This window comes from Brassica rapa, chromosome A01 (assembly GCF_000309985.2).
Source record: "Brassica rapa cultivar Chiifu-401-42 chromosome A01, CAAS_Brap_v3.01, whole genome shotgun sequence".
In the NCBI taxonomy this organism is placed as follows: Eukaryota; Viridiplantae; Streptophyta; class Magnoliopsida; order Brassicales; family Brassicaceae; genus Brassica; species Brassica rapa.
Window position 1 is genome coordinate 8,966,572 of NC_024795.2, and position 12,262 is coordinate 8,978,833.

The following is a 12,262-nucleotide window of genomic DNA, read 5'->3' on the forward strand; positions in this document are numbered from 1 at the left end:
AAAGATTACATAGACGATTCGACAACCGACAATACTACCTGCCTTATGAAGACCTACGCCTAACTGCATCACCTGAGCCGTCCTATGAAGATCCACGTCTGGCCAGATTTACTTGCACCATGTTGAGATTCCTTGCAAGCTTTTTTCCTCTGTAGTCTGCATAATTGTTGAATAAACCGCTTCCTCCGGGACTTGAAATGCTAAATCATTTTCGAAGAAATTAACGAGATGCTCTACAGAGACCGTTTTGTTTTGTTTTGTTTTGGTTAAATAAATACGATTCATTCGGTCACTACTTATTGACGCCTTAAAACAGTTACACTGTACACATTCTTTGTTTCTTTCCCTCGGATCTCGACTTTATTTTTCAATTCTCTTTTGATGGCCACCATCGCTAGACTCTCCGGTTCTTATGAAATCACCAACGGATACAGCTTCATCGCCGAGTCCTCTATCGACAACCCCGCGGCGGAGTTTCTAACATCGCCGGAAGTTTCGGCGCTGCAGCTCCTCTCCACCTGCCTAGAATCAGTCTTCGACTCGCCGGAAACTTTCTACAGCGACGCCAAGCTAGTTCTCTCCGACGGCCGCGAGATATCCTTCCACCGCTGCGTTCTCTCGGCGAGGATACCCGTCTTCAAGAACGCGCTAGCAGCCGCCGTGAAGGATCGAAAACCCGCCGCCGTCGTCAAGCTCGACCTCAAGGAGATCGCGAGAGACCACGACGTGGGATTCGACTCGGTGGCGATGGTTTTGGCGTACGTATACAGCGGCAGAGTGAGGCCGCCGAGGAAAGGAGCTTCTGATTGCGTTGACGATGGTTGCTGCCACGTGGCGTGCCGTCCAGCTGTTGAGTTCTTGATGGAGCTTCTCTACTTGGCTTACGTCTTCGAGATACCCGAGTTAGTTTCTCTGTACGAGGTAATAAATAAAACACAACTTCTTGTCTCAAATTATAAGCAGTTTCATCTCTGATTTTTTATTTATTTTCAGAGGCAGTTCTTGAATATTATAGACAAGATTGTTATAGAAGACATCTTGGTGATATTCAAGCTCGCTAACATCTGTGGTGAGACATACAAGAAGCTTTTAGTTACATGCTTAGAGATTATCGCCAAGTCTGATATAGAGATCGTTACTCTCGACAAGTCTTTACCCCAAGACATCGTCAAACGAGTCACCGACATCCGCAACGAGCTCGGTCTCGAGCCGCCCGAGCCGGATAAACATGTCATGAACATATACAAGGCCCTTGACTCCGACGATGTTGAGCTTGTCAAGATGCTTTTGACAGAAGGACACACGAGTCTAGACGACGCCTACGCTCTTCATTACGCTGTTGCACATTCCGATGTGAAAACGGCCTCTGATCTCATAGACCTTGAGCTCGCGGACGTGGATCATAGAAACATGAGGGGGTACACGGCGCTTCACGTTGCTGCGATGAGGAACGAGCCGAAGCTGATGGTTTATTTATTGACTAAAGGTGCGAATGCGTCGGAGACAACGTTTGACGGTAGAACGGCTCTTGTGATTGCGAAAAGGCTCACTAAAGCTTCTGAGTATAATGCTAGTACGGAGCAAGGGAAGCCTTCTTTGAAAGGAGGGCTATGCATAGAGGTACTAGAGCATGCACGTAAACTAGGTAGGTTGCCTAGAGATGGTTTACCTTCTCTTCCAGCTACTCCTGATGAACTGAGGATGAGGTTGCTCTATCTTGAAAACAGAGGTATGTCTTCTTCCTCCTCATATAGTCATATGCCAACTGTTGTGTGCTCTCGTTACTAACGGTCGTTAGAACTTAGAACCATATTTTTGAACATTAGCATGTGCAAGTGAAACGGGCGAGTAGACTTCTAATATTTGTAAAACTCTTAATTTTTAAAAAAAAATAGATATATAAATTAGAGTTTGAACTTTTAAAATTTAATTATACTTCTAAATTTAGAGTCTATAATGACAAAAATATATAGATATAACTATTAACTTTAAAATTATACCATTTCTTGAACAAGGATAATTTGAGACAGCGCGGGCTCTAATGATAAAAGTGTACGTGTGTCTACTTTTCAGTTGCACTGGCTCGAATCCTATTTCCAGTGGAAGCTCAAGTGGTAATGGATATCGTCAAACTGGAGGGAACAAGCGAGTTTACAGCTTCTAGTCTCGACCCTGATCAACAAAGTTGTGCGAAGAGGACATCACTGGACTTAAACATAGCACCTTTCGTAATCCGAGAGGAGCATTTGTGTAGACTAATAGCGCTTACTAACACCGGTATGTATTGATTGATATTTTACTTTTCTTACTGTCAAAGAAGAGTTCAAGTAAACCTACTTGATGTCCACTTATGTCATCAGTGAAGCTAGGGAAACGGTATTTCCCACGCTGCTCTCTCGATCACTTTATGGACACCGAGGACTTGAATCATCTGGCTTGTCTAGAAGAGGACACACCTGAGAAACGGCTACAGAAGAGGCAAAGGTACATGGAACTACAAGAGACTGTGATGAAGACCTTTAGTGAGGAGAAGGATGACTCTGGAAAGTCTTCCAAAACAGGATCAGTGAGGTCCAATGGTAAGCTCTCTCACCGGCGCCTAAGGGTGGACAAAAGAGATTTAGAGAAAAGAATTTGCAGGAACAGGAAGGGGGATTCAAGAATAGAAAAGCATGTCACATTTGAAGCCGGCAACTAAAATTATGGTAAGTTTTGCCCACCCCAAGGTCTTTTGTAAGACTCTTCGGGTAAGTTTTGTTGTATATATGTTTTCATATATGTATTATTGTCTGTCTTTCTCATCTGCGTCAATATGAGGTTTGACCTTCACTTTCCATCCTGTGTATTAGTGTATACTTGGTGCAAGCGTATTTTGAACAAATGTTGGTCGTTTGTTAACCAGTGATGTGATTATATGTATATTTTCTATGTTGTTTACGCTAATACATGAGACTTGCGCGATTTAGATGGAAGAAGCCTTTCATACAAAGTCCACGAGAATAGTATGTTTAGTTATCAGTCTTTAACAAAACATACCTGCCGTTCAAATTTTCATGATGTCTTTGTCACGAATCAAAATTGTTTATCTTTATTGTGACTGCACTACTTTTCACACTATCAGTATTGTATGAGTTCATTTCTGATACGACTTTGTAACAGCAGACCAGTTGTTCTATATATGTTCTTGGGTCCATATGTCTCTGCCTACTCTTGTCCCGTGGTAACTATCATTGTCCACGGACACCAGCCTCTTAGAGGTATGGTGATGTTGGAGTACACACAACACACTCATTCACGTATGCATATATTTAAATAATATGAAAATTTTACAATATTCTTATTTATTAAATTGATTATTTTAGTTATTAGATTTAAAAATAAATATTTTGTTATAAATATAACATTTTCTATTATCTTTTAGATATTTTTTGAATATTTTTATTTTATTTGTACGGATCGAATCGGATATCTAATTAAAATCATAAAAAAATTAAAATATCTGAACATCTAATATTTAGATTATTCGTATGAAGCGAATTAAATCAATTATTCGGATGAAACCGATAACAAACACTTCCAAAACTTTGGATATTCTAATGTGAACAGAAATATTTGGGATATTCCATATTTGCTCATACGCAACTGTAAAATATATCTACGAAAATATCTGTGACCTTGACCATTGAAACATCTACAGCCACATCTCAAATATATACTTATTAGTTTCTTGCTTTAAACAAACCTCATGATATAACTGAAGACGATAACAAAGCATAGAGGGCTCTCTCTCTCCCCTCTCTGTTCTCTCTTTCATACTTTTCACAGGGAGGAGATTGAGATGAGAGTCGGTGTCTTCGCTTGATGCCGGTTCGTGTACGGCGGTCAGCTTCCCTTCCGTCAGGATCGTCTCCGACATCCGTTTGCCTTTCAAGGGATGGATTGTGCGGCTTTTGACTCTGGGGCTCATCCTTTCTCAGGATGTGGTCGCCGGCTTTTGACTCTGGCGATCCACCTTCCCCTCCGGTGGTTTCGGCCGGCTTTGCTCCGGGTTAATCTCGGATTTGTTTTCTTCTTGCCTGATCTATGCTTTTGAGCTTTAAGATTCATTCTATCATCAATCTTCTGTGATTGAGGACATGCAATTGAATCCCGTTTATAAAGCATAGATCTGTCCTTGTCTAGATCGACAGCGTTAATATGGTTTGGTGATTTTGGGAGGTTCTGTTTCTTGGAGCTTCCTTCACCCTCTTGGTTTCCGGTGGTTTAAGAGCTTCCGGCGAAGATCTATTCTGTCGGTGTTGTGCTAAGTTCCTCTCGTCGTTAGTGGTGTCTCTAATTCCGGGTTCCTGTTTCCGGTGTGTTTCCGGTGGAACATGCCGATTAGAGCCTCCGTTGATGACTTTCCGGACGGCGAAGTTCTGTGGCGGCTTGACCAGCGGGTTCGTGTCCCTCCCACGCTTAGGTTCCAACGCGTGGATGAGGTCGAGCTGATCCATCTCCTTCCCTTCGGGCCTTTGGTGACCGGGCTTTGTTTGGGCCTCGTGGTCCTTAAGTTTGCCCATTCTTGGGCCTTGTTTTGTTGTTGGTCTATGGCCTTTCTTCTGGATTTCTGTTGTAAATTTGACTTTGTTTAATATTATTCCAGTGGCAAAAAAAAGATATAACTGAAGACTTGTTTGTTTTTCTTTGTCACAATATAAAATAAAATTTGATCAGTTTGTTCCGTTGTACTTATCCAGTCACTAGATATTTATTTTTTCTGGATGATTAGTAGTACTTGAGCTTCATACATGTTTGTTGATCACACGCATGTGTATGAGAGTGAGAACCGTCGTTGTCATTAGTGGTTCAATAAATAGTAAACTGATAACAACTACATGCCCTACGAAATTTTTTGAAAGAAAATGTTCAGATTTGTATGCAGCAACCAACAAAGATGATATGATAATGATGAAAGAAAGTAACAGATAAACTAACATACCCATTTTGGTCAAAACAAATATAGTATTTAATCAAAATAAATTACTAGTATGTTATATAAAACAATTTAAGAAAATTAAGATATTCAATGTGGTTTTGAGTTAAAGAAAAATATAATATTAGGATTACTTTTTAACGCAGTGCCGACCTAAAACGTAAAAGTGCAGTAGAAACCAGATCTAGAAATTACGAACACGACACAACTAGTTTGTCAGCACTCATTACCAAATCTAAAGACAAGCAATATGTGTCAAAATGACCAAAAAGCCCTTCAGACAAGAGTATTTCCATTTTTAACCAAAGTTCCATTCCGACAAAGGGTAAAACGGTAATTTCGGATCAGTTGTTCTTGAGCATCTCTCTGTACCTGAGAAACGAATCTAGCCTCTGTAGTTTCAGCTGCTGCTTAAACTTGTTGATGAAATCGGATGCTTTATCGTCGACACCTTCTTCTCCTTCATCGATCGACGTCGTTCTCTCGACCCTCGTCGTCTCCGGGCGTCTCTTCTCCACTGCCTCAACAGTCTCCTCCTCCCGGCCAACGCCGACTTTCTCGCTAGCAGATCTCGTCATCTTCTTCACTGCCTTCTTCTTCTTACTCTTCATTGCCGGCTTACTCGACTCCGACTTCGTCCTCTCCGGCTTTGGGTCTACTGAGCTCTGTTCTGGCTCTGATCTATACAATGAAGGGAGCTTGATGGACTTTACCCGCTGTAAGAGAGACGGACCTCCGGGTCCAGGTTGTGTCGGTACGTTAGCTTCATCTTCCGGGCTCTTGACAACCGGGTCGACCCGGTTCGTGTCTGGGGTCGTGAGTGCGTAGGCAGCGTAGTCTCCTGCTGAATTGTGTTGCGGGAACTTGAAGGAAGGCATGTTGAAGGATCTGACCCGTTGCAGGAGAGACGGAGGCGGGTTCGGGTTGGAATCCGACCCGTGGAAGTGGATCTCGGATTCATGGGAAGGAGAGTTGTAGAGACTGAAGTTGATGGACTTGACTCTGTCTACGAACGAGGGAGGTCTGCCTAACCGCGCATTACCATGGTTATGACCTGGACCGAACCCATCTTGATGAGGTTGGTGTTTCTTGGAACCGGAACCTAACTTGTTGGTGAAGAAAATGGTGCCAATGGTGAAGTTGAGGAGGAGGAAGAGAGTCGTCGGCGTTAACCAGCTGGCCAAGGTTGTGAGCTCCATAGTGTGTGTGTGTGTGTGTGTGTGTGTGTGTCGCAGAGTGAACGGTGAACAAATGGATAATATTTATATTAGATATTTTTGGTTGGGTTAATCATTAATATGAGCTCTGCGTAAGAATTGTTTTTTTTCATTTTATTGACTTTTCGGTGTGGGTCTTTTTTTTACCCATTTTCTGTGAGCTGGTTCAGTTAATTTGACAGTATATATTTATTGAAGTTGGCATAGAGTAGTATTGATTTATTGGTATGTTTTTCATTTTAATTGACTTTTCGGCGTGGGTCTTTTTTTACCCATTTATGTAAGAGCTGCTCAGTTAATTTGAAAGTATATTTAATGAAATTGGCATATATCAATTCACTATAATGTTTTTCATTTTTGTTGATAACGGTTTGGGACACTTTTTTATCTTTTTTAACACATTCAGACACAACTTGCTGGAGGGACACTTTCTCTCATGACACATCACATTATGGACTATACTGCCCCTCGCTGGCTGAACCGAACCATCCTTAGAGTTTTATTAATTTTTAATTCTGACTGGTTTGTGGGGACCAAACATAATATAAATTAGATTCCTGGAGAGCCGTTGGATGTCAATAGATCTAAGGGTGATGAGCTTTTGTGTGTAAAAGAAGTAGATTTTAATAATAAATTCATGGTTTCGCTGCTTTTTTGAAACTGGAACGAGCTACAGCTAGGAGGAGAAAGGTAAAATTTTGTGGACGGGTTTTTGAAAAAACATACTCATTTTCATCTAAAATTTGAAAATAATGTATCATATTTTTTTTTTCTATGGACGAGTTCATATCAAACATTTAAAGAGTTTTATTAATCCATATATTTTTTTTAGCTTTTTCTAAACCTACAATTTATATGTATGAAGTTTTTTTTGTGTACAAGGAGTTCGATCCAAAAAAAAGTATTGTGGACAAGGTTCCATGGACAAGTACATTTACTCGTGGACGGAAAAATACATGTTTGATTTGTGGATACAATAGAAAATACAACTACAAACACAGTGGAGTCGCTAGAACTTGAAGTTATCCAAAAATTGTACCTTTCGAAGCATTTAAATGGTTTTGGGGAGTTCACTTTTCAATATCCTTATTCCTAGAGAGTGCTTTCAAAGCATTTGAAGATAAAGAGCGGAGGGAGTTCACGTCTTCGTGTTCGAAAGAGCAGAGCCTTCTAAGTTCACTCGGGTTTGGATGAAAGGAGCCATGTCCGTCTAGACACCAAGACAACTCCAGCCACCAGTAACCACCGCCCATGTTCTCTTCAGAACAGAAAAAGTCGTTCCACCGCTCTAACCTCCAAACAAAAACCCAGAAAAAGATGAAAAAATGTTCAGACCAAAATTTTAATCTTTTAGTTCTAAACCTAAAATTCTCCGACGAAGACTCAAACTTTGACCCTTTAAACAGCAAGCGTACTTTGCATTTGAACAACCTTTATCTACCTAGGTTGTTGAATTTTAGAATGACCCAGAAAAAAAAACAAATTAATCGATTAAGTGTTTATTGACAGAGTAAAAATGTGGACATGGATGTATATAAAACGTGGACATGGACACAATTGATCAAACCAAAATGTGGACATGTATATAAAACGTGGACATGGACAAAACCTCCTGCTGCGATTTGCGAGGGGTTGGTTCCTCAGAAGTCTTGGATTTATTCTCTTTTTTATTTGGCTTCAATTTTGTCATGGTTTGTTTGAAGATATCAAAAGGGTTATCTGAGAATTATCGGGAAGCGGAGGAAGATGGGTAGAAAGTTGGAGAGGGAATCATGGAAACAAAACAAGCATAAAAAAATCTGGGTTCATGGTGTGATTCAACGAACGATGAAGGAAGAATGGAAAAGATTCGAAATTAGGGTTGGGAATTTGGGAAAGGGAAAGTAGATCTGAGTTTTGAAATCGGGAATGGAGAGAGAATATGTGACTCGTGACTTTTCAATAATAAGAAATAGTCTTTTCTCTTTAATTAATTAGATGAGATAGTTGGTCTAATTTGAGGGCATGAAGGACAATACACATCCATAAAGTGCATGACCAGCAGAATGTGTCTATATGTGTAATTCATAAGTCATAATGTGTCTTAGAATGTAAAAATTTCTTTTTATTTCAGGCATCGATCGAGGTATAAACTTGAAAAATGCATTTGTCTATATAGCTCATGAATTCAAGATTTTGAAGGTCCAACGTAAAATTAATTGAATAGCCTGATGTCTTGGTTTTTGTATTAGTGTGGAGAAGATCATTTGAAATAATTAAATCCATCTCCTAAAGACAACTTAATTTTTAAATTGATTTGTTATAAGTTATAACCACTTGATCACTTGTCACTTTTAAGTTTTTAACTATAGTGACAATATCACATAGCAGATACAAAAATCAAATATATTTTGTTATTGTCAACACTCAATATAGTAGTAGCTATAAAATTTATATTCGTTTGATATCATTCACTATAAAATTAATAAGTTGATTAATGGGTGGTGGATTTGTAGTAGATGTCCCTTCTAAAAAGTTGAAAACATTATATGTGGATGGGTGGTACCACATTTGGACTCCAGTGAGCTTTCTATTTTTTTTTAACCAAAGTTATTAAATTTGGGAAATTAGAAGATCTTTTTTTTTTTGTAAAAATTACAGTGGACATTTTAATGTACACTTTACTACGGAACTTAGGTGGTAGATAGCCTTAATTCAGTGATTACATACCAGATTTGAAATATTAAATGTAACTGTCGTTAAGTAATTATTAATAGAATCTACTTTTGACAAAATTATTTAATGCGTTCACATGAGCCACACATGGATTCTGTGATACAAATATTCTTCTTCCTTTCATATTTCGTCTTCTATTATTAGACAAAAATTGGTCGCATTCTCATCTCATAAGCAACAAAATACTATGTTACAAACTAAAATGTCTGTTGCCAACTTGCCATCTTTGTAACAGATTGCAGTAGATTATTATTGCTAATTGTGGCAGTATAATCTGTCATCATACCTTTTATTGCGAAACATAATTTGTCATATACTTCTACTTTATTAAAACAGAAGTACACTTATATAATAACCCTAAAAGTTACATAATATTTACAGTCAATTGCCATTGAGAATTAAATTAATTTTACATTAAAAATAATTGTTTTTTCCACTTATTTATTGTTTTCCTAAAATAACTCAAACGAACCACAAAAAAAGGAAACATATTACTAATAAACTCAAACAAATTACATATTTTTAAATAAAGGAACAAACATAAATAATTCTCCTGCAATATCGACACCTTAACATTGCTTATTATATGAATCCCATCCTTAGCTTACGTAACCTGCACGAACATCAAATTATATAAGTTTTATAAGTAATTAAACAAAGAAAAATTAACAATGATTCTCACACGAGTTTGAACAATTTCAGTTCACTTAATTTCATGGTGGTGTCTGTAGCATATTTGTAACCACCTTATTATATTGAAATATTCCACTGACTTCCATATGTCCAAATAATTAATAATCATTATCTATCTTATTAAAATCTAATATTTTTGAATTGAAAATATTTTTCCCTAACAATCTTCGGAAAAAAAAATTAGAAATATTTGCAGAATTTACTAATTTGTTTCTAAATAAGATTTCCCCTTCAATTTCGGAACAAGGAATATATATATAAAATTTGATCCATAACTACTAAACAATAAACACAATATTCGAATTTCAACAACATATTCTGCATACTAATGCAAACAAGAGATGCCTTGCGAGGGTGGTTAAGATATTTCCTCAACTTTAGCGTTTTGTATTGCGTTAAAAAATTTGACCCACATACTTGCGGAACAAGCACAAGATTTTATCATTTCTTATTTCAAATCATAACCATAAAGATTTTACCATAATTTTAAAAACAAGAAACTGAATCAACGAAATATTCTTTTCATTTATTTCGCCTAATATGCCTTGCAAAATAAGCAAAAATATTTATTCTCAACTATGGTATTGTCCCTCTACTATATATTCTACCCGAGTATAAACTTATTCTACACATTCTTTTATGACTTACCTCACAAAAAAATCATGTCTGCTAACAAAAGATTTCATTTGATTAGCGATCTTAAACCCTTTAAGGATGTGTGGCGTGTTTAAGTGAAACTGATTCACTCATGGATACAAAACCCACCTTACGCTGATGAAACATTAGAAATGGTTTTAGCTGATCAAACTGTTAGTTCTACTCTTTGTATTTTTTTGAATTTTAGTAAAGTAGATCAGGATGATTAAGTGATGATCTAAGATAAATAACAGGTAAAACATTAGAAATGCCACGGTGTGATCAAATTATGTTACAGTAATATTTGTATTATGTGATGTATTTTTGTCATTATTTGTATAAAAATTTGATACATTATATAAGGTGTAAAAAATTTTAATTGCATTACGTAAACAGAAAAAAACACCCGCCCAGTCGGGCGGGTCCAGATCTAGTTATAGTTAATTAGGCCAATGACCAAACCTGTGAGAAAAACAGGTAAATTATAATAATACAGTAAATATAAGAATTTTTCTTACAACCATATGAGAATTTAGTAATAAAGTAATTTAAATTTTATCATTTGTACTATTTCAGGAAACGCAATTTCTTTTAATTTAATATGTTACTGGATGATATAAATATTTATAAAGTAAATATATTATAATAATTGATAGATATTTTATTTTTGGTTTAAAATAGTTTATAATTCATACGTATAATTTAAATTAATAGTTTTATATTGTTTTAATTAGACATGTGATTTTGGATATGTAATATTTAGTCGGTATGGTTATATATCGGATTTCATTCACTTCTCCGAATTCAATGATAATACTTTTTGTTTTAAATAAATTAAAATTTGATTATTTATTTATTTGCAGTAAGATTGGTTGTTGTCTCGAATATGTAAATATATTTTATTAAGATTATGTATAAAAAAAACATATTGTTTTGAGAGTGAAACCAAAAAAATAAATTAAACTGTTCGATTCAAATTTACATAAATGAATATAACGATAGTATTTGAAATCTCATGCTTATATAATTTACAAAAAACTAAATTATAACAATTTATTAATATTTTATTTTGCTTTATTAATATGTTTTTAGTCATCTAGTTTATCAATACATTATAAATTTTATAAAATAACATCTTATTATTTTATTTAGATCTTTGATTTTTTATATAATAAATTAGATTCGTTGAATTACGCATTTTGAGTATATTAAATTACATATATTCTTTAACTTTAAGTTGTAGTATAGTTATTCTTGATTCTAAGAAAGTCGAATCTAATAAGTTTTATTTATATAGAATATTCGTGATATTATTAATAATTTTTTTTTTAAAAAAAATATTAGAAACAGAAGCAAAGATTGATAGGAAATTGAATAGATGAACAAAATTGATATATTTTTGAAAATATTTTATGTTTATTAGAATTATGTTTTAAAGAGATGATTTTTTTTTTAATATCAAGATTTTTTGTGAACTTTCATTTCTTTATGAAAACATATCATATATAAATATTTTTTTTGTTTTTAAATTCGTTTTAAAGCTTTATAATTTTTTTCTTCTTAATACATATGTTTTTAGAAAAGTAAAAAGGAAACTAAACAAAAAATCAAATTAATAATTACTAAATAAAAATTAGTAATGGTATTGAAATATAAAAAAAATTAATTCATTAAGGATAACTTAGTAATTAACTCTTATAAAAACTAACATGAATGCAAAACATAAAAGAAATTGACATATTAAATAATATATATAAATTTTATTTTTGACGTGGATGACAGACGTGATGCATTAAAATATACTCCCTCCGTTTTTTAATATAAGTCGTTTTAAAGCTATGCACGTAGATTAAGAAAACCATTAATTTCTTATATTTTCTAAACAAAAACATCATTAATTATTTACCTAACCACAATTCAACCAATAGAAAAATATAAGATATATTATCATTGGTCATACAACATTAATTATTAATAAATTTTACATAGAAAACCGAAAACGACATATAATTTGGAACAAAAAAGT

The 12,262-nt window shown here is 35.3% G+C and overlaps 2 protein-coding genes across 3 annotated transcripts; one reads left to right on the forward strand and one right to left on the reverse strand.

Moving 5' to 3' along the window:
* The first annotated feature begins 59 nt into the window (after window positions 1-59).
* On the forward strand, window positions 60-4,723 carry LOC103863907 (regulatory protein NPR2). 2 transcript variants are annotated; one of them, XR_004456195.1, is made up of 5 exons: window positions 60-921; window positions 994-1,729; window positions 2,074-2,277; window positions 2,361-4,048; window positions 4,183-4,723. XR_004456195.1 is itself a non-coding variant. In XM_009141668.3 (4 exons), exons 1-4 carry the CDS (start codon window positions 382-384, stop codon window positions 2,696-2,698), a joined length of 1,818 nt encoding a protein of 605 aa, XP_009139916.1. In that variant the 5' UTR covers window positions 60-381; the 3' UTR covers window positions 2,699-4,723. The 2 variants fall into 2 exon arrangements, 1 of the variants encoding a protein (XP_009139916.1); XM_009141668.3 differs by having other exon boundaries at window positions 2,361-4,723.
* A 358-nt stretch (window positions 4,724-5,081) lies between these two features.
* LOC103863917 (pathogen-associated molecular patterns-induced protein A70) lies at window positions 5,082-6,425 on the reverse strand. The gene has a single exon (XM_009141678.3). It carries the CDS (start codon window positions 6,172-6,174, stop codon window positions 5,320-5,322), a length of 855 nt encoding a protein of 284 aa, XP_009139926.1. The 5' UTR covers window positions 6,175-6,425; the 3' UTR covers window positions 5,082-5,319.
* Between the last annotated feature and the right edge of the window lie 5,837 nt (window positions 6,426-12,262).